Below are 27,633 nucleotides of genomic sequence, written 5' to 3' on the forward strand. Positions count from 1 at the left end.
ACGCTTTCGCCTCGCTCCAGCTTTTACCCCAGCAGCGCGATTCCCCCGGTTCTCCTGCTGCCGCCGCTGCCGCTGCTGCGCCGCTGCCGCCGCTGCTCCCGCGGCTCGGGGCGGGCACGGGCTGCGTAGGAGCCGCCGCCGCCGCCGGGGCCGCCGCTGGGGCCGCGCTGCCGCAGCCGCTGCGCCGCCGCCTAGACTAGCCTGGGCTGCTTGTTTTGTCTCTGAAATTGACAAGGACGCAGGGAATCCGCTGCTAAATAATGTTTCTGGTAACTTTCACGTTATTCCCCCCCCCTCCCCTCCGCTCCCTGCCCCCGGGGAGGCACTGGCCCCAGTCTTCCCTCGTCCTCGGCGTTCTCCTCCTGATTATTAGCGTTTTTCTTCTCTTTATTTTGTTTCATTTCGCCTTTTGATTTATTGGATCCTCGGGAGGAGGCGAAGGGGGGTTAGGGGTGGGATCCGGGGCTTCCTTCTCACACTAACTCCACTTCTCCCTCGGTTGGCTCGCTATGGTTCTGCTGCCTCTGGCCCGAGCGGGACCTCCCGGCGCCCCCTCGGTCCCTGGCCTCACTGCCCCCTCTCCCTGCTCTAAACGCTGCTCTTGGTTCATACTTTTTCATTTTAAAATTTAAAAACATTTCCCCCCGCAACTTTCAACTCGTTGTTTCGGCTGGTTTGGTTTCTGTGTGTTCAACTCGTGCTCGGTACTTTTCTCCTTTCTGACTTTGTTTTTATTTCTCTCTCTCTCTCTCTCTCTCTCTCTCTCTCTCTCTCTCTCTTTCTCTCCTGCCTGCCCCCGCTGCCCTTCGTCTTTCTCCCTCCACCCTTCCTCTATTCCTTCCCCACTCCTCTCCCGGCTCTCTTCTCCCATCTTCTTTTTCTATTCCCCCTTGGCTCTCCCTCACCTCCTGCGCCCCCCTCCCCTTTGCCGGGTTCCGACAGTACGATGAGCTGCCCCATTACGGCGGGATGGACGGAGTAGGGGTGCCTGCTTCCATGTACGGAGACCCTCACGCGCCGCGGCCGATCCCTCCGGTTCACCACCTGAACCACGGGCCGCCGCTCCACGCCACGCAGCACTACGGCGCGCACGCCCCGCACCCCAATGTCATGCCGGCCAGCATGGGATCCGCTGTCAACGACGCCTTGAAGCGGGACAAGGACGCGATCTATGGGTAAACCAACCGCCCCCCCCTCCCGACCCAGCATACTGTTTGTGAGTGCGAGTGTGTGTTCGTCTCTGTGGGGGTTGAGGGGATGGTCGGCTAAGTGGGGAGTTGTTTCTGGGGGGGGGGGCTGGGGGGGCGGGGGGGGGGAACCGCTTGCCTTCAGAAAGGACAGAGAAGGGGGCCTGCTCTTCTTCGCCTGAAGTGTAAATCCCCGAAAGATAAAGCCTCTTCCACCCCCATAGCCCAGTCACTCCGGATCCCACAACCCAGAGTGACTGAGTCCTGAGAATCTTGCCAGGCCCTTCTCCCCAAGGACGGGATTCCTGGCCAAAGGACGCAGAGCTGGTCCTTCCAGGCCCCCTAGCAGAGGCCTTGACGAAGGAGAAAGTTTCCTGCCGATGAGGAGCAACTTTGTTGTTTTTTTCCCCCCTCTTCTGTTTCCTACCGAGAGTCTGGGAGTCACTAAATGCAGCTTGAGCTGGGATCAGGGCTGCTTCTGTCGGCCAGGAAGTCCTAATCACCCACTTCTTAATTCTCTGTAAATAAAGGGGGTAGACCTTGAAGTGCAGCGGGGTGGAAGGGACTGCTGCTTACACAGAGCTGCTCTTAGGAGGAGTGAGGGAGATGGCTGGAAATTCCGTGTTTTATATCCTGAGAGAATTCGGACAGGGATGGCGGTGCCGGGTCCAAAAGTGTACCGCTCGGGCTCTCCCAGTTGAGAGTAGGTGGGGAAGGCGGCGGTTTGCCGAGGGGAGGGGACGGCTGGTCAACGGCCACGGAGCCTGAAGCCAGAGGCCGCAAGCATCCCGAAGTGGAGCTAAACCGCCCGGAGGAACACAAAGGGCAGACGCGCACGCACACTTCCAAGTTTTAACACTCGATTTATTTGTTTTTGCCTGCTGGAGAAATGTGGTCTTTGGAAGGAAGCTCCTCGGCGTTTAACATTCCTATTATTTTGGCCCCCACGCCCGGGCTTTACTAGAAGTAGAGCAAACAAGTTTATAAGGCAAGGGGGTAGAGAGGTTAGAAGAGGACCCTCTCCGATTTAGATTTAGGAAATGCCACTTCGGGCGTCTATGTGGGTGAAGCCTTCGGCCTCCTTCGAAATGACCATTAATGTGCAGAGCTAAAACAATTAAAAAAAAAAAACCCGTAGTGTTCCATTCTTGAGAGGTCAGGGCTGGGTATGGGGTTGGTTCTGCGGCCTCTGTAGTATGGGGATTGGGTCTGGATCAGCTCCGGGCTCCAGACTGCCTGAGCTGCTCGGATGTTTCATTATTTCCCACTGAGGCTCTTCTTACTCGGCGGGCTGCAGTGGCCAGGGGCTTCTCCCACCAGACCTGAGGGACTCCTGAGCTGAGGGAAAGGGCCAGGCCGTTTTTCCTTTCTGTTTCTGGCCCAGGCTCGGCTGACTGAGGAAGGCTTGTAAAGTGTGATGCGTGCTTGTTTTATGAAAGAAGGAATCCGAACCCTCCAAACTTGTTGATTACAGTTCTCGCTCCTTCCCCTCTGCACCCCGTCTCCGTGTGTGTGTCTCTGCGTGGCGCTGCCCGTTAGGCACCCGTTGTTTCCTCTGTTAGCTCTGGTCTTTGAGAAGTGCGAGCTGGCGACCTGCACTCCCCGGGAACCCGGAGTGGCCGGCGGAGACGTCTGCTCCTCCGACTCCTTCAACGAGGACATCGCGGTCTTCGCCAAGCAGGTCCAGCCTTCTTGACCCACTCACCCTCCTGCAGACCCTCACCACCCCCTCCCCTTTCCTCAGAGCTTTACATGAAAGAGGAGGAAAAGGCAGGGACACCCGATCTGTTCCTCTGGCCCAGTCCGAGCGCTACGCCTCCTCCCCATCCCTGAGCCTGGAGGCGAACTGGAAGCGGAGATAAATATGGGTGTTTGTTTTTCCCCCCAGCCAGGAATACAGGGGCTCGACCCTCGAATTAAAGTTGACCTGCTCCTAATCTGGGGCTTGGCCTTTTCCCCGCCTGCAGCTACTAGAACAAGAATTGGGGATAGGGGTGGTGAGGAACCCGAGAGTGCCTGGGAGGGGAGGAAGCCGGGCGCCTGGTGGGGCGGTCAGCGCCGGCAGTAAGGTGAGGAAGGCTGAGAGCCACTGTCCCTTAGAGGGCTGAATAAGAGGGTACTCGGGCCTGGAGCAGGGCCCTGAATTTCCAGCTGCAGCTCAGCATTTCCGGGTACCCCTTAATGGGGCTAGGAGCAGGAGGCCCAGTACTTTTTCAAGCAACCGCACTATTTTAAGGCACTAGTTTGTGTCCTGTGTTTTACCAAAGCCTCTCTCCTCTTCGCGGCCGCTGACTCTCCACCTTCCCCACTCATGCAATTTAGTCCGTGACAGGGATTTCCTTCTTTCAAGTTGGGCTGGTAATTCATGTTGACTTTCCCTGCTTCTTCCAGGTTCGTGCGGAAAAGCCACTTTTTTCCTCAAACCCAGAGCTGGACAATTTGGTAAGGCTCACTGTTTCTTCCCTTTCCCCAGCCTGGGCCCCTTTCCTTGCCTGGAAGCACCCACTTTCCCCTGGAGCTCCGGGGAGTTGGAGCAGAACCCTGTTTTGAGGCTCCAAAGCGACGGGGGTGGGGGGTGGGGGGGGGAAGGGAACAGTTTTGAGCCCCTGAAAGGAAGAGGGGAGGTAAGGGGTGAGGGGTGGTTGCAGGGGAGAGCAGAGGCCAGCGAGCAGCAGGCGGGGACACAGCGCCCCGAGTGTGAGCAGTGGATGAGTCCCGGGTCTCGGCCCAGGAGTGAGGCTTCGAGAAGTGAGTTATTTCCTCTCTTTGCCGGGGTAGGCAGCCGAGCCCCCAGCAGCTAACCCGAAGGAAGTAACCGCTGGCCCAGCGGAGGGCGGGCGGGGAGTTGGGAGGTGTGTGTGTTGGGGGGGGGGGGGGTCCTGGGGCAGGCCCGCGCAGGCCACTTTTAGGTGCGATTCTTTTGCTAATTTGCACAATTTCAATATTAAAAGTACTTAAATCCGCTTTCAAAGGCCCTGCCTCACCATTCATCTTGAGTATTTCCTTCTTTAGTAAGGACGGGTTTTGCTGGGTGTGCTGTAAAAAGCTTTCTCTCTCCGAAGCTTTTTTTTTTTTTTTTTTTTTTAATTTGGCCTGAGGTCGAAAGAGGGGACGGTTAAAGACTCAGGCGGAGAAGGAAGGCCTGGCCCTAGGAAAGCAGTCCTTACAAATAGCTCAGTGAACACAGGGGGCAAAGATATTAGACGCCTCGGCTCAGGTTGAGTCAGATTCCTACCCCGTGGCCAATGAGGCAGAGATGATCAGTAATCACTTGGTTTTTCTGGTGATTTCTTGATGTGTGCGTTTTGCCTGGCCACTTGCCTGTTTCTTCTCCCCAGCTCAATTCCCCCACCACCCCCCACTCAGGGCTTTGAGTCACAGAGCCCTAACTCCACACTCCAAACTTTTCTTTCAGATGATCCAAGCAATACAAGTACTAAGGTTTCATCTCTTGGAGTTAGAAAAGGTAAGCAGGGAATGACACTCCCTACTTTGATTTAGCCACTTCCCTCTCTCCGTTGAGTCGGGATGTCTTCTGCCAATCTCCAGGCTGAGGCACTGAGCACCTGGAGGTTTTGAGCAACTTGTTACTATGTCCTTCCTTCAAACTGCTCCTCAACCCAAGGGCTCAGAGGATGGGTGAATTAGGACAGCTCTGCTGTGCACCCCCCCCCCCCCCCCCTCCCCGCCCTGTCTTTTTCCCTAGGCATTCAGGATTATTTTGAAATGCAGCAAACCATTTGTGTTACTGGACATTCAGCCTGCTTGCGTCTCTATTAGCTTAGCTCACCCTCAGACCAGAGCGCGCATTAGGTACACGCAGGGGGAAATCATCCTCGCTGGGCTGTCTTCACATTGCTCTCCAGCTCAGTCACTTTCCCCTGGAAACATATGAAACTCTTAGCTTGTTGAATCGCAAATGCCAATGCTGTTCCCAGTTCCAGCGTTCTAACATTTTGATGTTATCATCAGATTGGATCCCCCCCCCAACCCCACCTCCGGCCTCCCAGTCTGAACCCAGTTATTTCCAGTCTTGTTTCTACTCCCTTTATCCCTTTATTGTAACTTGTTGCTCAGGGAAGTCTCCGGAGAATAATATCTGTTGCAACAATTGCTCTATTGTTTCCTCGCCTTCAAGTATTACACCCATTAATTAGAGTTAGTTTGGAAGAGGTTGCACTGTTGCTCTTTCCAAATGTAACCCTGCATCCTGATTTTTTTCCCTTTAAAAATGAAACGAAACGATAACAACAACAACAACATGAGCTGAACCTTCCACCATGACCCTCCCTTTAGGTCCACGAACTGTGTGATAACTTCTGCCATCGGTACATTAGCTGTTTGAAGGGGAAAATGCCCATCGACCTTGTCATTGATGAAAGGGACGGCAGCTCCAAGTCAGATCACGAAGAACTTTCAGGCTCCTCTACAAATCTCGCTGACCATGTAAGTCTGAGAGCCCTTTGGCATTCTTTTGAGACTACTGGGTATAGCATTTTTAAAAAAGTTGTTGTAACATTTAGCTAAGCTCAAACTTGGTTTTCTTGTTAAGGGATTGGGTCTCTTTGGGGGTCTTTTCTCCCTTTCTCACCACCTCTGCCACACCTTTCATCTTCCTTTGCCCTTTGCTGCCCCCCTTCCTTATTTATGTGGAGAACCAAAGAAACCAGGGAGTTGATAGAGTGATTTGTGCTCTTAATGTGTAAAGTTTCCTGGATTTGGTGACTTGAGTGTTAGCAAATTGTCTGTTTGATATGGTGACTGCTGCCTTTTCTGCTTCCCAACTCTGTGTAATCAGTGCGGCAGGGACCCAGAGGCAAGTCAGCTAGATGGACAGGGTGGGGGAGAGAGCACTGAAGGACAAGAGACAATTGGGGAGGGAGGGCCAACTTCCCAGTCCCTCACAGAGATGACAATACTGAGAATTATTGACAATCTTGCATTGCATTAGAAAGGAAAGAAGGAGTGAACACATTACAATTCTCTGAGCTTTTGCTCTATAGAAACTTATTGTCAGTATATGGACTTATTGCCAAGTGCCTGACGCATCTTTATAATAAAAGACAGTAACTTTGATGAAACAGTTATTAACAATGTATTACAGAAAGCTGAAGGGAATTGCGATTGAGTAACCATAGGTTAGTGGTTGAATTTTAACACTTAAACAGTTGGTGAATGAAGACAGAGTATAGTAAGGAGTGACTGTGTATGTCAGTCTAGGAGGGGAGATTTCTTTCTATTCTCTGTTTTTAATCCTATTTTGGAACCGATCTAGGGAGCCTGATGCTTTAAAAAAAAAAAAAAAGGAAAAAAAAAAGCATATGTAGTGAGACTGAAAATTTGAAAAAGAAGCAAAGAGAAGAAAGATTGCAGCTGGTAGGAAAGGCAAGAGTGGCGAGGTTAAAGAGTGGGTGTGAACAGCAGTTTATTTATAGGAACTCAAGCCTGGGGTGGGGGACAGGGTGTCTATAGATTATATTCAATTGAGCTTACAACCTAAGTGATATAGGCTATAGTCTAATAACTGGCTGGCTGAAATACTAATTTAGCATGTTGTGGAGTTAAACAGCTTTGAGGCTTGAAGGCAGTTTGTACCATTACCACAACTGTCCACCCCCCCTACCCCCACCCCATTCTTGGTTATTAAGAGGAATGGGTTGAGAGGCCTGGAGAATAAACCTTCTGTGAGATTCTTTACCTTTCCCCTACCTCCCCCCAAAAAGTTTTGAAAATATACAGGCATACATTTTAATTATTAGCCTTTGTACTGTATGGAAATCTAGCCTAAGAACAAAAGTTAAGAGAGAAAGAAAGAAAGAAAGAAAGAAAGAAAGAAAGAAAGAAAGAAAGAAAGAAAGAAAGAAAGAAAGAAAAGAAAAAGAAAACCTCAGTCCTGGTTGTCTAGTTCCGAGACAGAATAAATGCTATGGCATTGAAAGTTTCTGTGCCTGTCTTTACTCTTGGCTTTTCCCATCACAATTGGGGAACTTTGGGGGGCTCTTTTGTATTTGAGTATATTAACGAAAATCAAAAGGGTGCAGCAAGCAGCTTCGGAAAGTTTACTTGCTGATATGTGGCATTATGACGTGTGGCTGTTGTCTAGAAGGCGAGACACCACCTTAGAAATATTTGTTGTTGTCGTCATTTGTTTATTTTCATAGCTTCCTCTTTCTCAATTCATATGCATCCTGCAGTATTGGGGGAATGAGAAGGATGTAGTTACCTGATTTGTAGAATGAGAGGTTCACAGTTATCTGCAGCCCAAAACGTTTCTCTCGTGACATTTCTGGGGGTCTCGACTACTTGATTCTCTAGAATAGCTTCTTGGCAACTGTTTTCGATGTATGGAACTAGAACATGCTGATGTTTACACAGAAGAGATAAGATAAACTAGGCTGTTTAGAGGATTGGCTGATCGACAGTGCCAGTTTATGAAACTATTGTAATATTTAAATTACACTCAAGTAGTCGGTGGTACCTAAGAGGATAGTGCTTTAATAATTTAACAATCATCATCTTTGGATAAAAGAGTCAACTGTAACATTTGTTGCTCCTCTTTCAGGCCCCCAATCAAATAAAGATGACAACTGATTTATTTTGAACCCACGAGGGCTTGCCACCTCATTGGGCATCATAATTTAAAGCCTTCTATTTCCTAGAGATCTGAACTATAACATTTTTACTTTAGCCCCCTGCTATTTGTTTTGAAAGGAAGCAATAATTTGTTCCACCAGCACACCGAGTGGGAAATGGCGAGGTTTGCTACCGACTGGAATTTTATGCGGGAGGTGAGAGAAAACCTTGGAGAGTTTTCACCATTTTTTGATATTTTTGTGCCATAGGTATATTGATTGTATTCATTAGCAGGCATCCACCTACAAAGTGAATTCTCTTAGTTTCTGCCTCTCCTGCCAGCGCGCTCTCCCTTAACCCCCCACCAGCAAGAAAAGGGAAAATACCGTAGAACTACTACCTGAAAAGTGGTATGAGGGGAACATTTTCAGCATGTAAACGTGTCCAATTTGAATCTCCAGGTTTATTTTTTCATTTGCTTTGATATGCATATTTAATACATTGCCCCAGGCTGGATCTCATTTGGTGCATGCTGGTGCAGGGGTGATGATGAGCCACTTCAGAAGGACTGAGACAGCGTGTTGTTTTCTCTGTTTTATCTGTTGGCCCACTATTCTGATCTACTGCGCTTCCTCATGGTTTTATTTGCACATGAAATGCCGAGAGCATTTCAACTTATTGGCTATGAATAATGACAGCTAAAAAAGAAGTGTAGTTTAATTTGTTGTGTGCCAAGGTTTCTCTTGTGGAGGTGACAGTTTGTGACAGCTGTTTGACACCCCAAAACACATACACCTCTATACTTATTAAGCGGTATCAAGCTGCATTGTGTGTGTGTGTGTGTGTGTGTGTGTGTGTGTGTGTGTGTTTAAGGAAGGATCGGGCAAGGAGAGAGAGAGTGAAAGAGAGAAAAGAAAGAATAAGTGTGTAATTCTGTGTAGTAGAAAGCAGAGGGACAAGCGTCAGGAACAAAATATTAGGTGCCAGCCTAGAGTTCTATTTTCTTATTAAAAAATTTGAAAATAAAACTGAATGAAAGTACTTGCTACAAATACCTTGAAAGCAAGTATTTTTGGCAGACTTTTAGGAATGGGTTTTATATACGATTCCACAGTGTATCAGGCTGTTGTCATGCTGATCTCACATTCTGTAATTTTATGTGAATAATCTGATGTAACGTTGATAAAAAGACAACCATAATGTCTTAACCTTTTGTACATTACATCCGTTAAAGATACTGAATTCGTTCATTTATTATCGAGGCGTGCATGATGGGCATAATGATACAAGGAAATTTGGAATTAAACAGAAGATAAAATTTGCAACATTGGCTCCTGTTTTGTTGTTTTTAATAAATTCGTAATGAATGCTTGCGTTTTTATATTCTAGTATAGTTTATCTTATTTTCTTATTAAACGTAAGAGTAATTATTATAGGTAGGGAACAACTGTTACAGTATTCTTTGGAATAATGGGAAGAAGGAAATAAGATAGTGAAAGGAAATGGAACTCTATATTTCAGCTGCAATTCATGTTAAGTTTCCCAGGCATCCAAATTTATTATGTTTAAAATAAACATATCAAGAAACCAATTCTTTTAAAAAAAGACAAAACTTTCAACTTGAAAACCGCTATGGAAAATTCATGCTTTTCCTGGTCTGTAGTGTTTCTAAATAATAGGTGATCTCCACATTTTCTACTTTACATAATTTTAGATCAAGTCTTTAGATCCAGTGCAGGCTAATAAAATCTTTCTTTAAGTTTACGTTGAAAGATATTACGTATCTTTAGATCAGCATTAGATAAATGAAACATGTCTATTTGAAATACATTCTCTGGGCCAAGGTCCATTTGCCTGAAGTGCATATTATTATTCCTAATTAATGTTCATGAGGAACTACGTTTTACTTATTTATTATTATTTGTTTAGATGAATTAAGTATAGGGAAGAAAATACAACTGTAGCTGTTAACAGTTAGTGACAGGTGCCTTAAAATTGACTGGCTCTGATAATATGATACATAAAAGAAAAACATTTTAATTTCTATGTTGAAAGCTGTAACTTAACTGAAGATATGCTGTTTTTTTTCTTTTGCATCTCTGAATCTGTCAAGTTATTTTTTTCTGTGTATACAGTTCTTTTAAATGGGCTAAGTTAGAGGGGAGTCTCCCCAGAACCTTGTCCCTGACAGAATGCGGGCAAGTGTCCAGACGTAAATGCTATTAGTACCTGGAAATCTAGCAGGGATTAGGCGGTGAGGAAAGGGATAGGTTTAAGTGATTGGCCTATAGGATATCAAAGGGGAAATAATGGGATTTGATAATAATATTAATAATACAAATGATTTATTTTGTCAGATAGTTTCTTAAGTTCTAGTATAGGATTAGACCTTCCTGTGTGTTACCCGAGGCCTCTAGGGACCCATTCCGGAAAAGTTCTCCCTCCAAGTTCTGTCCACCAACTCACCATGGCTGGGGTCATGGGTTTTCTGTTGTTATTGTTGTATAGCTTCTGAAGGTTGATAGTTCCTATGTCAATTTCCATCAAAAATAATTATGTTATTTAAATCCCTTTGGTTGAGCAGCTGAAGTATGTTTTCAGTGTAACTGTGATGAGATGAAATCAAACAAAGGTGCCCTTGACAACCACTGACATTCACGATCAGATTAAAATTTGGATATTTTAAAAATTGATTTTGTATTTTTTTCAGACTGAATGCTTTATGGAATATTCCAACGCAATTCAGAGTTATAGGAGACATGTTATAATATGATGGCATATCAACAAAATAAGAAATTTCTCTCTTTTCTAAAAGCTGATCCATTTGATGGAGGAATCCATTTTTTTTTTTTAAATTTTGGAATTTGTTTTTGGAATTTGCAAAGAGCACTTGCTACTACTTTGAGAGTTACTCACCTATTAATTCCCAAAGCTCAGTGGAGGGTGGAAGCAAGGAGCTGAGGGAAAGACCCCAGCTCTATTTACATTTTTAAAGAGTGAGTCCATGTTCTGAAAGCATGCGTGCTTCTCCTGAGTTCTTGTGTCAACTTTAGAATAATGAAGTTGAAATTCCAACATTTTTTCAAACCATACAATTAACATTTTAACTTCTGTAGGCTTGCATACCTGATGACAGGAGTCTTCATCTGATTTTAAAAAATAGTAATTTTTGCATAATGTTAATTAGGAGCTACAATATCATAAAGTCATAGGAAATATGTAACATTAATTGTGTATACCGATGCAAGCATATCTTGCCTTTGTTGTTTAAACATATTGAGCCAAATTAGTTTTGCATGCTTCGTTTGCTGGTTAAAATGTCTTTATATATGTTTGCTCTTGCTTTCCACCTACAAGTGCATATTCTGAATTACTTTACCGTATTGTACAAGTTCACGTATAATTTTTGGCTTGGTGTTATAGATCGTGTTTTAGTTGTATAGGTTCTAGAAAATCAAATGCTTGTTGTAAGTATTTTTTAATAATAGAAATAAGAAGTAGGAGTGACCTTAGGGATTATCTTGCCTAACTTCTTAATTTTAAAGAGATAAAGGAAACAAGTCCCAGGGAAATGAAGTGCATCACTTGCTTAAGGCCACATGATCAGTTAGAGGTGGCACCCTAGTGACTTAATTCGAATCTAATGCTTTCTCCCCTATACCACATCCATTGATTCATCTTCTCGTTTGGGGTCTAAGATGAGTTCCAGATTATTTTAGAAAGAATGTGTGTATAGTATGGCTTCCCCCCCACCCTCGAATCCTAATACATTTTACTTCCTCATTCAGTTTTGTATTTATTTAGAAACGCTCATACATTTTGTTCCATTCTTTTTGCAATGTGAGAATCATGAGCTTTGTGGAATCATTTAAACAGGGCAATCCTACCAATTCACCAGGACTGATTAAGTATTTTCCTATGGGCAGGTCCCCACAGAAATGCCATAATGGTGTAAAATGTTACAATTTCCACCATATCTGCAACTTCAACAAAAAAGGCGTACATATGTTTTGCTTCCTATGCCCGGAGACTCCTGTCCTCTCTGTGCTCTTTCCCAGATTTAGCAGAATTCAATGATGGTGCTAAATCATTTTTTTTTTTTTAATTTCAAGGGAGAAAACACTGGCAGAATTGTGTTTTCTAGGGAAAGCTGTGTGTAAATGAGAAACAGAGGAGAGCAGCAGAGTGATCTCCTGTGGCCCCGCTACTACAAGCTCTCCCCATCTTGTCTCATGCTTTTATATTAATTACAACTTGCATTATCAGCTGTGAGTCTGTAGCCCAGCAAATAGAAAATACTGCCCCTGGAGACCTAGCTTCTTGTATCTATTTTCCATCTCCTTCTATTGTGCTCCACTCAGTATTCACTGCTTTTCTCCTGCTAACACTGCTCTTTAACGCAATTACGTAAGAGCAAGAAAAGTACCGTATTTGACTCCCAATTATTAAAGCCACTGGGAATAGAAACATGTTCACTCCTTGCCCTCGGGTGTCTTTGTGATACTTTGGCTGAAGAACAGGACATACATAGTGGAATGCATATACCTGAGTGCTCACCCCCACGCATGCACTCAGAGAGCATTTCTCTTTCTTTTCCACATACATCATGTGTTTTACATGCTTTCGTATGCCACTTCGGTTTCAAGATTCACTAAACTTCTGCATATAATTTGGCAGAAAGCCAGGCAGTTTATTCTTGAAGGATGTAAACTTGGAAACTATCTAGGGAGGGAAAAAAAAAAGAAGAAGAAAGAAGTTGTGATACAAACAAATATTTCAGTCTAAGGAAAAAAAAAAACAGTGTTATGGGTAAAGGATTACACTTTATCTGTCCACATAGGTTGTAATTTTTTATGACCAGGAAGGTAGCAATTTTTTATGGACCAGATTATCAGTATTTGTCATGTTTGCCATTTCACACGCCTTGCCCCTCCCTGTCTCTTCTCTCAAGAGAAGTCCCCCTGGGTGATCGAGTCACCCTGGTGTAGCTGAATGTGAACAACTTTGTGGAGCTTCTCAGCCCTGAAGCCCTGGAGAGATACATCTCTTTTTCCTACTTTCAACTTAAATGAATGCCAGGGTGGGTATTCCTTAGTTTTGATCAGACTCCCAAAGGAGGTCATAATACTTGAGACATTCCATATGGAAACCCAACATCTTATGACACTTGTTGGGGACAGCATTTTTGAGGACGTGAAGGAGAAAAGAGAGAAAAAGACAGGGGCATGGCACGTGAAATGGTGAACATGAGCAAATTCTAGGAATGGGCTGAAAACTGGAGATCCAGCTCCTTTGGAGGAGCCAGCTGCTTCTAAAGTAATGTTTGCTGATGTGGCTTATTTCTCACTCCTTTACTTTAGAAAACACCTCCTCCTCCTCCTCCTCAGAAAACCACTGGAAGAAGTATACTAAATTGTAAATTAATGAGGTCTGTCTTTAAAAACTCAGCACAGGTTTGACTGATAAGGACAAACCAGTATTTTCAGTTGCTGAAAGTCCTTCTGAGCAGTTAGTTCAAACCACTCTAGTGCCCAGACAGAACAACTTGCTCCAGCTTCGTTTGAATGATGATATAATCATTGTCGGATGACATTTACCTTAAAACATAGTTGAGATGTTAGTGGCTAATTATTGCAATTTTCATGAGGGGTGAGGAGCTTTTCTAGCAGCCTGCTTAATAAAAAGACTGCAGTGCATAAAATTAGCATCACTTGCTGTATACACTGAAAAGTTTAGCCTAGGTGAATGTGTTACAGTTATTTCTGAAAGAAGGCTCTCACCAGTGTGGTTGTAGGACTAAACCAATGCCACGCCATTGTTTCCTAACCGCCCCCCCCCAGCCCCCCGTGCAATTCTTCTAGCTCTTTATCTGATTACCATCCAGCAAACAGCTGACTCGAAGAGGCTGCAAAGCTTGAAGAGCCCCTGTATTCTCTTTGCCTTTAGCTGGAAACTGTTGGAGTGGTTTCTAACTCTGATAAAAAGAGAAGTCACAGGCATGACTTTGTCTTAGTACAGGCAGCACAGAACCTTGATTTTCAGTTCTTTCTACTCAACTTTGTTCCCTAATCTACTTTCTAAAACATATCTTCAGAGATCTAAACCTGTGCTGTTTTTATAATCACAAAATTTCTGCTTGGGGTTTCCACTTGGAATCAGTTGCTTGCCTGATGGCATTGCCAGTAGCCTTGTTTTGATACAGATATTACTGATCTATAGAGCTTTGGGTCATTTCGTCATCTTTCACAGATGCCAACTATTAATTTGCACTCAGTTTATAGCAGACCTGTAGAGGGGAAGAGAGTGGTTTTTTTGTTGTTGTTCCAAATAAGAATAGTCCCCATTTTGTCTCCCCATGGCTTCTTGATTTTATTTTAATACAACTTTATATTCTATATACACATTACAGAGTTGATGTAGAAGAAAGTGATAGACTAATTTCTTTTCTTCTGGATAAACTGTATATAATGACAACATGGCAAGATTGTTTTCAGATGGTCAAGATGTTTGCTTGTTGCCTATAGGCATGTCGGTCTGTCTGAATCCTTATTTACCAATTCTTGTAAGAAGAAATCGTGCACTTTGAGAGATTGATGTTTTTGTTTTATTTTGCCCCCAAAGAATCTCCCTGCCCCCCACCCCCATAAGAATTTGCTTGCCAGGAGATCTTTGGTCTTAGTTGAAGTCATCACATGCAGGTGACAAGTGTACAGTCTGGCCTTAAGGCTGGTCTGTTTCATGTGCTGTTCCTCCTCTCCGTTTCTGCCAGAGGAAATTCCATCTCTTGCCTGCCTTCATGTGGTGCTGATAAAGTCCTTCCTGTACATTAGAATTCCTGTTTTCCTTTAAGCAACAGCAGGGGATTGGGAATGATCAGGAAAGGGGAGGAGGAACAGGAGAAGAATACACTCGGCAAAGTAGCATGAGCTATAATTTCTCAGTGTGCCTTGCATGTCCTTTGAAACAAGTCATGCTTCCAGGAAAAAAGCACTGCCCTGTGAATTTTAAGCTTCCATGGAGCTCACGTGAAAGTTCTGTCCAGTTTATCACTTGGCTAGCAGTTCATAGTTGTTTCATTCTGTTCATTAGTATCACTGTATCTGTTGGTTGTGTAATCAGTTGATAATGTTCAGAGTTCATTCAGGTTGGTGTAGGGCAATGCATCTGAAAGATGCAAAGAGCTGCCCCATATGTTCTTGGATCTGTGGGGGTTTTTTGTTTTTGTTTTTATTTTTGTTTTTAAGGGAGTCGTGAGTTTTGTAGATGTTCTGGAATTTAGTATCCAAGAGTATTGGGCCTCTTTCTTGGAAGAGTGTGTCCCAATTAAGGCAGCAAGAGTAAAAATGACTTCTAAATTTTTAAAAAGCTTTTTTTCCCTAACTTTAAAAATTAACTTTATCGAGGTATAATTTGCGTATCATAAAACGCACCCCTTTTATGTGTCTGTTTCCATTAGTTTAAACACATGTAGACACAGATGTAACCATCACCTCATCAAGATGCTAGAGCATCTTTTCTTCTTTTTGGTACCCATCGCTGAAAAGACAACATACTATAGTGTGGGGTCTGTATATGCCTAGGTCCACAAATACTAATATGTACACGTTTTTGTCTTTCTCTGCACCTTTCCTATTGGTTCCTCATTTATGGCTGAAATGGTAACTGTGGGAACATTTCTTGGCATCCTGACATCAGAATCCTGCATCTTGGCGAGATCACGACGATGCAACGTCCACCCACTCAGCAGGCACCCCGGGGCCCTCCAGTGGGGGCCACGCTTCCCAGAGTGGAGACAACAGCAGTGAGCAAGGTAAAAGGTCAAGCATTTCCCTTGTGCAAAGTAGACATAACCGAACTAGCTTCAGTATTTTATGATATCACTACTACCTCCCTGTAAGTAGGAGAGTGGCAGGTTAGAGAGCTGCTATATTAGTATTTCCTCTCAACTTACATTACTTTAAAAAAAAAATCGAAGTGAACTGTCTCATCTTTAAGTAGACATTACAAAAACAATTGAGTAGTTCTGCCAATTCTTTTGCGGATTTGGTTATCTACACTTTAACTTCGGTGTGTGAGTAAATAGAATGACCTGGCTTATTTTGTTACTGAGTAAATAGAATGACCAGGTTATTTTGTTTGTCATATCACCATTAGGAGTTCTCTGTAATCAAGCAGTGATGCCTCTAAAGTACATAAAATGCCCAAATATGTGCTCATGAGCTCTCAGAGAACGGTGTGGCTTCTATATGGAAGTTTATCTTGGGAAGATGGATTTTCAAATTCTTAGCCTATTTGTTCCCATTTTCATTCAGCTGACATGGTGACTTTTGTCAGAAATCCTAAAGATCAGAATAATCGCAGGACAAGGGGGGCATCAACTGCAGATGACAAGGAAGCCTAGTGTACTCTAGAATAAATTTTACCATGGAAAACTCACCTACTGCACAGAGAGCAATTATACATTGGTAGGGATGAGTCTTCTGTAGCAAAAATGATAATTGAAAGGAAGATGCGTTATTGAATGTGGGCCAGGAAAGTGTATAGATTTTACTTTTTAATATTTTACGTTAGATAGTGTCTGATCTCCTAGGTCTATTTCATCTCTATTATGACTGTGTTATGGCCACAATATTTAAGCATTAGACAGTCTTCCAGGTGGAGGACAGTTTAACAGCTTGAGCTGTAGTCTTATATGCCATTTAAAAGAGGGTGGTTGATGTAGGGTGAGTGCCTTCACTCCTCCAGGTTTCTGGCCACAGATTTTGGATGACTAGTATTCTAGAAGAGTGTAGAAACATCGTTTCTCCTAGGATGCCATTAACTGTGACTAGGTCCAAATTAGAATCTAGGTTTAACAAATTTGAAACTGATACAGAAATGAACACTACGAGATGGTAAATTGCGGAAGAACTTGCGAATTGTATTTATTTAGGCTTATATACTGTCTTTATGAGACCAGTTAGATTGCACCTAAGAAAAGCAAACCGGAAGGCATTTTGGAGATGGCACGAACATAAATTCTGTGGATCTGCAGTGCGATGCCTTAATTGTGGTTCCATATCCTGGTGATGGACTTCTCGGCAGGGTTAAAGCTGGAAAGCTTTGAATGACTCCCACCTTTCCCCACCACCCCAAACTGCTATCACACAAAGGGTGAAATGTATCTATTAATAAAAACAAAATGCCCTAAACATTGTGCAGAAGAGGGGGGAAAGAGAAGCAGACTTAATGGTCTAATGAGGCTATCTTCCAAAGACTTGTTGTGTGTGAGGCTCGCTTTGACCTTTCACTTTGCTCAGGAGCCCAGCGCTTCATTTTTCACATTCTTGCAATTACGTTAACGCTTCAAGCATTTCTGACTCCAAGTCAGCTAGCAACACCAGGCATAACTCAACACTGTGAGTTTTTCTCCTCTCTGTAGATTCATTAACAGGTCACGAAGGTCCCAACTGAAATTTAAAACTGACTGGTTCTGTTGGGTTGGTTGAGTTATGGCAAGGGAGATAGCAGGAAAGGACCAGAGAGAAGGGGAGGGGGAGAGAGAAGACCCTGGGGTTTGGAGCTGGGAACAGTTGCAGCAGCAAGCAAGGCATGGAGTTTTATCATTTCGGTTAGTTTGTTTTGTTGTTGTTTTTGGTCAGAAAAGAGAAGAGTTCTGAGACTGACACACTGAGTAAAAGCGATACACACAAACCTCTATGTTGTGGGTAGCTGCACCCACTTATCCCATGCTGAAGGATTTGATCCCTGTAGGATTTTGTTCCTTTTATCATATCTCTGTGGGATTAAAGAATGGACATGGTAGCTTATGTGTACGAGAACTAGGAAGTCAGTCATTTTACTGTATTAAAGTGTGAGGGACAAAACAACTTATGATTCCTATAACACAGGGAACACTTTGACATGGAGAATTTCCTACCTGGCTTACCACATCAGTGGTTCCCAAACACATGTTTAAGGGTACACCGTTTGTTACGGCAGACCGCATGTTGAAGGCCAGGCTTGGATGTATTTTGTCATACTCATGCCCATATGAGTCTTTCAAACATGTATTTAAGGTGCTGTGAAATTTGGCCCACTGAATTGTCCATAGTAGCTTTCTGTGGGAAAGATTAATTATCTGCTTCAGGGCAAAGTCAACAGAGATATTGACTGAAATCACATATGCTTATCCTAGGTTAAATCTTAGGGTTGATGTATAATGGAAAAGCTAGAAGAGAAATTTATGTTCTTAGCATTAAATATATTATAATGTTTCATTGGAAACCAAGTTTGTAGGTTAGAAAAGAGTTTTCTTGCTTATTCAGAATTTATTAGCACAACAGGCATATGGAAAACTGTAAAACGACTCAGTTTCAAAACAAATTATGATAAACAGGAAAAATAGGGATGAATTGTACTAAATACAATGTTTTCATACACATTTTAAATTAAACTTTAATAGCCATATGCTATAAAACAATACATGCATTTATGTTGCTTTATATTTTTCGTGAATATTTTTACTAAAATGATTCATACACATCTTTGCTTTGGAACCTAAAAATACCTCATTTTATGACTTGATAGTGAAAGAGCTACAGTTACACAGGTGAAAGGTCATCTTTTACTCTCTAGTGTTTGTGCCACAAACCAAATGGGGGAAAAAAATCAAATTTTAAAAATATTGTAAGAAACAAACTTGGTAAAATATAAAACCCGACTTTACTATATCTTTCAAACAGCACATGCCTAGCAGTAAACTATATAAATATGAACCAGATTTTCATTCACTCTGATTTCTTTTGCTAAAAGCAGCCAAAGGGAGGGAGTTTGTCTTGTTAGTCACATTAGAATGAAGAAAGAAATCTGGTTTTTCAGGGATAGAATTAGGGTACAGACTGGGGACTCTGCGGAAGTAACTGGCCCTCTTTGTGTCTGGCTTCCCATCAGTAAAATGGGGCTTGATAATAAGGCTTGGGGTCCCTAATTCTGTACCTGCTGAGTCAAAAGCTGCTTTGTATTTCATTGTGTATTTTGCCAGAGTAAAGACTAGGAAGCAGCCTCCTTGTTCATAGAGCACTTTGAGAGCCTTAGATGAAAGGCACAATATATGTACAAAGTATTATTATTATTGATGGGTTTGTGTAACTCCCATTAACGCTGATGGGAGTTACGCATGTGAATTGGCAAGAGAATAGACCCCTCAGTGTTTAGAGCACATGAAATTTACATTTTTTCCAGTGCTGTAATTGAGATGTTGACAAATTGGAGAATATTGATGAGCCTTTGTTTTAAGTATTTCGTGCCAAGTTTGTTTTATTTTTCCTGGTTTGAACAATGGTATGGGTTCAGCAGCAATGAATAAAAAGGGTAGAGTAAAGATAACTTTGTATTTCAATATTTTGATGTGCCAATATGAAATAAATTGTCTTAGGCAAATGGAATATGCTGTTTTAATCATTAGCTATGCATGAAAGAAAAATTGATGTTGACATCTTTGCTGTAAAATCGTTGTAATGGGGCCTTCCTTACAATTCATTTTTGTAAAATTCATTTTGTACATTTTGCAGCAATTGAACAATCCCTGCACTGTGAATAGGCAGGATTCCCAGAAATACCGAGGCAGTTGGCCCAGTAACTGCTGAGCTCACACTGCACACCACACGCACGTTAACCATACTGTTGCCAGACCCAGTTTAACCTAAATACATTAGCATACTAGCATCTATATTTCTTTAATCTTTCAGGACACAGGGCTGTGCAAGCCAGCATAATTCCCCTCGACTCTGCCTGCCACCTATCAAACCCTTCCCATTGATGTCTCCAACTATGATCCAGGCAATAAGACTATTATTTCATAGCTAGGTATTTGTTTATTTATTATGCAGTTCTTTACCAATCATGGTGTCGAAACCTAAAAAATACCCCCTTTATATTGGATGTGTTTATAGGTAAGCAAGCTTCTAAAATAGTATTAATTACACTTTTGAGTTTGTAATGCATACTACACTTATGAAATAGATTTCTTCCCCACCCAAATATTCCAGTTATACATTTAAAGGAGGGAGCAAAACCTCAAACCAACCTACAGTGGATCCTGAATATGTTCTACTGGGATTTCTTATTCAGTCTAGGAAAACTCCGTCAATGGAATGTTTTCATAGTGGCGGCAATTTCTTTAAAATAACCCTAAATACAATATGACAGATGCCATCTGGCATAATCTTTTTCTAGTTGCTTTTAACTTTTATTTTTCCTAGAGCTAAGTTCATCCAAAACTGGTCACTCACTGTTATGCTACATATATGACATTTCTTTTCCTTCCTGTCTTCCTAATTGTATCAAAAAATTCTCTGAGAATATAATTGGTAATTGAACATTCCCACAGAAAAAACTATTGTATATGGAACATTTATGTTGCATTTTTATTCTGTTCCCCCCCCATAGAAATGAAATTAAATTCTTCTAATAAATAAATGCTCTAGGAGCATGTAATAGTGCCCATAAATGCTTAAAAGCTTTCTATAATTGCTGTTAATTTTGAGTAATTTCTTCCTATATGTATCAACTTACTTGAAAAACCCAGAGTTGGGATTTCTAGATTTTTTTTTAACTTAGTCATGTAAAGGGATGTCTCCTGATGCCAGTTAGAGTTTAATTTAGAGTAGTAATTAAACTTGAATACTGCCTCATAAACAAAAGATAAACAATAAACCAGCCACGTTCCCTGCTGTTTCATAGCTTTCTTTCCCAGATGTTTTAGCCTGATAATTTTTACACAGTGAACTACCTAACATGGAGTTTTGTGGACAGAGGTCGAAAATGAGTTTTCTTTCTTTCTTTCTCTCTTTCTCTCTTTCTTTCTTTCTTCTTCTTCTTCTTCTTCCCCTTCTTCTTCTTCTTCTCCTTTTTTTTTTTTTTTTTTTTTTTTTTTTTGGGCAATCCTTTTTCCCTCCGAAAAGCAAAATGCAGAGGATTTTTCACTATTTAGATTTTAAACAATTCTGATCAAATAAATACTTAATGCAGATGTGCTTTAAAGATAACTCTAGTTCTTCTTCTTGGATATTGTTTCTTTTTTTCTTCAAAACTTGTCACGAATGCCTTTTACACTTAGTGATATAAAGAGAAACACATTTTTATTTAAGTAAAATCTTGATAATAAGTCAGAGAACGCAAAGCTTGACAATGGAAAATGTTTCTTCTCACCCTTCCTCCCCTTCCCCCCCCCCCCCCCTCCCCCCCCCCCCCCGCATCCCTCCCCCATGGCCAGCCTTGTAGACTTTATGTCTACACTCTTCCTTGGGCCACAAGGGTTTCTCTGTCCAGTTTTGGACCCTTCCACTGTCAGCCATGATCTTTCTAATTGTCAGGTACTAGTCTGCCGTTCAATGCAGAAGCCATGTTATTTTCACTGGGTGGGGTAATTACTGAAAGCTGAGAATAGCTGTACTAAAGACACAGGGATACTTTCATGATCCCATTAGCATAAGAGTGGGTAAATTATTCATGCCAAGTGAGGATTCTATGGGGAAAAGTATAGTTAATGCACATAGTTTTTAAATGTATCCCTTTCTGCTCTGAGACTAAATTCTTGTTGGAATCAGTTCTCAGACATTTACGGGAAAGCTCTGGTGGCGTGTTAGATGCAGTTCATCTCTCTCTGTTTGCAGCGCTCTCAATAGAGACCATCTGGCAAAGATCCAGAAGGTGATTAAACAAAATGATCAGCTCTTGTTGCTGTGTTACATGTCCAATACTACGGATTAAAAAACATGACCCACGACAGTCACGCTAACGTCATGCCGCTCCCCCCTCCCCCTCCCCTTTCCGTGTAAGAATTCAGATGGTCCACAAATGTGTGTGCCATCTTTGTGTCCTTATGGCCCATAATCATGAACAGGTTGTGCAAATGGCTCTTTCTGTAGCACTGTCTGTTCCAGCAGCAAAGAAGCATTTCATATTAATTGGGTCAGTCTAATATTCATATTGACATGGGGAAAAAATTACTAAAATTTATTCTTATAGCAGACAATGACTATGTGTGCTTTCTGCCATGAGGGAAGTGAAATCTGACAACTGGCTTGTGCAGCTGATTAATTTTTCTTGAAACTGGAGAAAATCAGCATGAAAAACTGTCATTCTCTGAAAGTAGTGCACAACCCTTTGTAACTAAACAAAATGGATTGGGTGGGGGATTTGGGGGAGCTTGTGGAAATGAACTCTGGTTTTAACGCCATAATCAGGGATGAATTTACAGGGCCATTCAGAGGAGTCCTCCCTCCCCATAAACAAGCTGATAATCACAGGGAAGCTGACTTCCAATTAGCTTTTCCTTCCCTCACACAGATCAGGGTGTTTATATGTCCTCCTTAAGCTTTGATATGTCACTGCTGAGTTGATACATCTCATGTCACGTTCAAAAGTTTGGAAATAAAATGTTTTATTGTGAGGAAATCCTGCTAATCAGCAAGGTAATATTCAACCAATCATTTCACGATTGAGTTAAGGTAAAAATGCCAAGATCTGTGACTAAGGGACAGATGTATCTTATCTTTGGGGGTTTGCACCAAATGCCAAATAGAAATATAAATTGAACAAACCAGACATTGTGAGGAAGTGATTGAAGAAATATTGAGATGAAATCTTGGAATGAGCTGTATATGTATATTTATAACAATGCTGTGAATTGCTTACATGCCACATATCCATATTATTGATTTTATTAAGGGCCAGTTTGATGTCTGTTAGCTAAGGCATTTAGAGAACACTATTATTATGAGGTTATTCAGAGATTATGCCTGACCATTTAATATTGTGGAGTTAGTCCTGCGACTAATATTAGAGGTTGAATTTGAGTGCAAATATCAAGAAAAAATAAAGAATAAGGCAAAAAGAAAAAAAAAATTCTTAAAAACCACTTTAAAACATCATTGGTCCTTGTCAGCTCCTCTTTCTAAGGGAGGGTAAAACACTGGGTTAGAAATACAGTCAGGCATCGTACTCAGGGAGGGGAAGTGAAGTTCCCCTAGAGTCAGTGCAGTATGGCAGATGAAAGGGACTTGTATAGCCTTGGGGGTCTTAAGGCTATTATAGGGCAACTCATGCTCTGTTATCATGCTGATTTTTCAATTGATTTTTGGCTGAACAGTACTTGTTGAAGCCCTCCAGAGCATCAGACACAGCCTTATGGTGCTATATGTTGTAATACATGTGTTCTATTTTTCCCTTCATTGTCTTTACTTTGCTTCAGAAGAATAGTCTATAATGATGCCATGTTATTTCCCACCCCCCCCCTTCTTCTTTCTTCCTTGTTTCTACCTTCAGAGAGTTTCTTGAAATTCTTACTGTTTTTTTAGGGGCGGGGAGAAGGGGGAGGCAGGATTAGTGGGAGAATTCATCTTCCTATGTTGACATTTGTTTTTAATTTGGCCTTTAAAAATATTTTGATGTCACAGCAGACAATAATATAAACCATTTTCATCTACCAAATTTATCCCTCAGTAGTTTTGAACTATTCACTCCCTTTCTAATGACAAACAAGAAAACAACTATGAGACTTCACTGAAATCTAGTTCCTCATTAAAATGAAAGTGAGCCATTTTAGTAGCTCTTGCTATACAGCATTAAGATCCCTCAGCGGGCTGAGAAGCCAGGTCTTGAAGAGGGAAATGATGGAGGGAAATGTAGAGAAAGTGTGTCCCTGTCTGTCTTCTGCCTGGGGGATTCTTACTGATGAAAATCCAATTCTCATATCAACTTCTCCATGAAGCCTTCCTGATTTGCCCAGTGATAGGCCTGTGTTCCCTTCTCTGCACCCCAATGGCACTTTCTACTTCTATCATAGCATTTTTCACATTTTGTGGTATAATCATCTGGTTCCTGGTCTCTCTGTCCGCTTTTCCACTGCAGGAATTCTCATTTATTCAACTGTCTAGCAATATTAGGTCCACTTTTGAATCAGTAAACAAATCCTCAGATTTTGTTTTGTTTTTAATTTTTTTTTTTTTTACATTTATTCATTTGTGAGACAGAGAGAGACAGAGCACAAGCAGGGGAGGGGCAGAGAGAGAGGGAGACACAGAATCCGAAGCAGGCTCCAGGCTTTGAGCTGTCAGCACAGAGCCTGACACGGGGCTCGAACTCACATACCGCGAGATCATGACCTGAGCCGAGGTCGGACGCCCAACCGATTCAGCCACCCAGGCGCCCCTGTTTTGTTTTGTTGTGTTTTGTTTTGTTTTAAGATGGACAGGTTAATTGAAACCTTGCTCTTATTGACTCTGTGATGTACACCTGAACATAAATGAGCTATTTTGAATATATTGATACATTTGATCAAATGCTATTAAATCCTTAAGAGATAATAGAAATTGTTTCCTTTTACTGAAACTTTGTTGTTTACAACACTGCCTTAAATAAGTGCATGTACCCTGAACTCAAACTTAGAATTCTTTTGGTTATAGGTAGGCTCTTAAATTTTCGATTCTTATTCTAAGTAGTATTTTAAGATAGTACCTAAAATAGGACTTGTCTTATTTGTTCTTAATGCTGTCTTAAATTATGCACCTAGAGTCAGAATTTGGAGATGGGGTTTCCTTTCATTATGTTATTTATCTTTACAAAAGTAAGTATGTAGATGTATCTTTTAATGTAATGGCAAACCTAATAAGGGAAATTGCTTAATGTGGTCAATAGTTTCCCATGATTAACTCAGGGTCCATTTTGCTTGTACTCCTTGTTTAGGATGAGATTGACCTTGGGGGAAGTCATTGGTCTTCACACACAGGTAAAGAGTCTGGAAGTAATTCTTGAATTTTAGGCCTCACATGCTTTTGTTGATTTTCTACATATGTCATCCAGTTTGTTCATAGTTTGCTTTTGAGCAAGTATAATTATTTTGGATGATGCAAGCAAAACCTTGTAGTGAGCGTTTTTTCATCTGCCTGATGTTCTGTCTAGAATCTTGGATTGTGAGTCAAGAAGCCTGTACTGTAAGGTCAGGGTTATACTAAAAAGGGCACAGACTTAGGAGGCAGAGAGACATGGGCTCCAGGTTCCAGTTTTACTCAATATCTGCTAGATTCAGTTTCTCCATCTGCAAAGTGGGTGGAAAACTATTGAGCTTCAAGGTCGTTCTGGAGATTATATTAAGTGGGATTCCATGTGTTAAGCATATAATATTGGCTGGAAACAGTGATTGTTAGTTCCTTTATTCCCCTGTCCCCCTGTCCTAGGCTAACAGTAATTAGCTCTGTGGCCTTGGATGAGTCTCTTAATGTTTTTGGACTTTTGCTCATCTGTAAAATAGGACTGAATTAGATGATCTTTCATTTTATATTATTTTTTTATTGAAGTATCGTTGACATACAATGTTACATTAGTTGCAGGTGTACAACACAGTGAACTGACAATTTTATACATTATGCAATGCTAGCTTCAAGCTCCAGGAATCTAATGTTTACATTCATGGGTCTTATTTTTCACTTGTGCATTTTATCTTTAAACAGAGAGAGAGGCTGCAAAGTTTTGTTTGTTTGTTTGTTTGTTTGTTTGTAATCGGGGTGTACCATGAGTATTTTTACTTCTTTGATTTTACAGGCTAGCCATAATATGTAGTGAGATAATATTTTTTTTCCTGCTTTTGTTTACTAGGAGAGCTTATATTCTTCTCAGCTCATCAAGAATATAACTAGCCTTTAGAATTTATTTTCCGAGGGTGGTAGAATGTTACAATTTAGGCATAGGACACCTAAGGTGGTATATTAATATCAGATGACTGTTCCCTCAGCGAAGAATGAGGTGTATTTTGTACACAGAGCAACTTTTCCATTATCTAATCACCTAGAAGTGCTCTGTTGGAACTTCTGTACTTCACAAGTAGAACAATAAATGATAATCAATACAATGGCTGAGACTGTACCCTCTCCTGAAACATATGCCACATCATTCCAAAAAGTGCAAATAATTTTCGGGAGAATTTTAGTGTTACGTATACTTTACTGGGTCTTAATGATGTTTAGACTGATAATTTAGAGAAGATGTAGCTGATTATCTTTTAGTCAGAATATTTACTTAACCAAAACCTTAACCCTCGCTACCAGTTAGAGATGTTACTGTTGCCTCAGAACCAAGCGTTCATTTTTTTTTTTAAGTTTGAAGATTCTACAAAAGTAGACTAGGAGTGTAAAATTTCATATTTCTTCTTCCAACTAACATTTATAACAAATGCCATCCGCTAAAATAAAACCTCCAAAATTTCTATGTACTAAATGGGAATGATGAAGAAAAGTTGATAAATCATAGATTATTGAAAGCCTGTCAAATCTACCTCATTGGTGTCCTTTTATGACAGAGTGCTTGCACTGGGGCTATGTGTAGGTACACACACCTGTCTGGGGGCAGGAAGCTCTCCCTCTCTCAAGACTTCTTCTAAATAAATGTATGCTGCTGAAATTCACTAGCCAAAGCTCTTCAGTGGGCAAGGCACTGCGGATGTAAAAATATGAATATTATAAGGCTCCCTGCCTTCAATAATTGACCATCTCCCAGGAGACACCACATCAAGTATACAAATAACTCTCATGCAAGGAAGATACTCAGTTTGGGGACACGGATGGAGCAAGGCTCGTTGACGTGGAGACAGCACATGTAGAGAGAATGTAAGCTCTGGAAGCAGGTAGTTTTGAAGACTCATCTCTGCCCTGCTGCTTCTAAGCAGCAGTCTTTCTCAATGTTAGTTTCGTCACCTGTAAAATGGGAGTAATAACTAACTCACAGGGTGGTTGTTGGGACTAAATGAACATTGAATTTTTAAAAGTCTAGGTTGGTAACTAATGGTGGGACACCCCCCCCCAAAGATCCCCTTCTTTCAGCATTTATTGACCATATAATTAGTGCCAGGCACTGTCCTAGATGCTGGAGATAGAAAGCAAGTAAGATGCAGTCCCTCTTCTCTTTATGCTTGTTAGTAACTCAGAAACGTAAACAGATATATATGTGTGCTACTAATCTGGCATATAACATATAAATTGTCCGGTATTAAGTTATTTCAGATGAGGGAGTAATTAATTCTGTTGGAAATCCGTGTGGAAGGCTTCACAGGATTGGGGGAGGTTTTAAAAGGTTTTGATGGCCTTCAGTGGGTGCTTCAGGTGAACAAGATAGGGAGGTTATGGGGAACAGATGGAGTACCCAGTTGAAAATCCCTGAAGTGTGAAGCAACGTGGTATTTTCGAGCAACAGCCAGACTGACATTGCTGTTTGTGTGAGAGAATGCATGGTGAAGAGGTGGCTGGAGAGGCCAGTGGGGGCTGTGAGTGAAGATCCTTGTTTACCACGCTAAGAAGCTTATACTTAATCCTGTGGAGCACTGTTTACCAAACTTTCCTGGTGATAAGTAGCTCCGAAGGGGCCTGGAAATACAGATTCCCAGGCACCCCTCAGATGCACAGAATTTAGAATCTCCGTGGGAGGCCCTGGGACTCTGAATATTTAATACATGCCCCAGGGTAGCCTAGCTCTGGGATGTAGGGAACCCATTAATTGAAGAAAAAAAAGAGTTGCTGGTGAGATTTATGTTTTCCAAAAAGCTCTTTTAGAATGAAGAGAATACCTTTGAGGGAAACAAGACTACATGTGGAATAAGGGTTCTTAGTTGGGAAGACAGACAAGGGCTGAAGTAAGACGGTGGCAGTGGAGACGGAGGGGAGAGGATAGATGGGGAAATGACACGTAGGGTGAAGTGAAAAGTAATATGCGGGTCTCTCCTGTGGTGGAGGCTCCATAATCTGGATAGTTTTCTTTTTCCCTGGTGTGAGTTTCAAAGCATGGACATCGATCAGCCAGTGGAGAAAAGGAGGAAGAATATTGCATTTGCACATGTAAAGTT

At 41.9% G+C, this 27,633-nt stretch overlaps 1 protein-coding gene across 9 annotated transcripts in view; it reads left to right on the forward strand.

Annotated features, from left to right (window-relative positions):
• MEIS2 (Meis homeobox 2) overlaps positions 1 to 27,633 on the forward strand; it is a 207,929-nt gene that overhangs the window by 494 nt on the left and 179,802 nt on the right. For 4 of the 9 annotated variants that reach the window (XM_030318540.1, XM_030318542.1, XM_030318545.1 and 1 more), the window contains exons 2-7: positions 943 to 1,175; positions 2,727 to 2,868; positions 3,579 to 3,629; positions 4,603 to 4,653; positions 5,484 to 5,633; positions 15,456 to 15,570. In XM_030318540.1, the coding sequence (XP_030174400.1) occupies positions 943 to 1,175; positions 2,727 to 2,868; positions 3,579 to 3,629; positions 4,603 to 4,653; positions 5,484 to 5,633; positions 15,456 to 15,570 (742 nt within the window). Of the gene's footprint in view, positions 1 to 214; positions 270 to 754; positions 1,176 to 2,726; positions 2,869 to 3,578; positions 3,630 to 4,602; positions 4,654 to 5,483; positions 5,634 to 15,455; positions 15,571 to 27,633 lie in introns of those variants that run through there. The other 5 variants (XM_030318541.1, XM_030318546.1, XM_030318548.1 and 2 more) reach the window with 3 other exon arrangements.

Source organism: Lynx canadensis, chromosome B3 (genome assembly GCF_007474595.2).
Source record: "Lynx canadensis isolate LIC74 chromosome B3, mLynCan4.pri.v2, whole genome shotgun sequence".
Lineage (NCBI taxonomy): Eukaryota > Metazoa > Chordata > Mammalia > Carnivora > Felidae > Lynx > Lynx canadensis.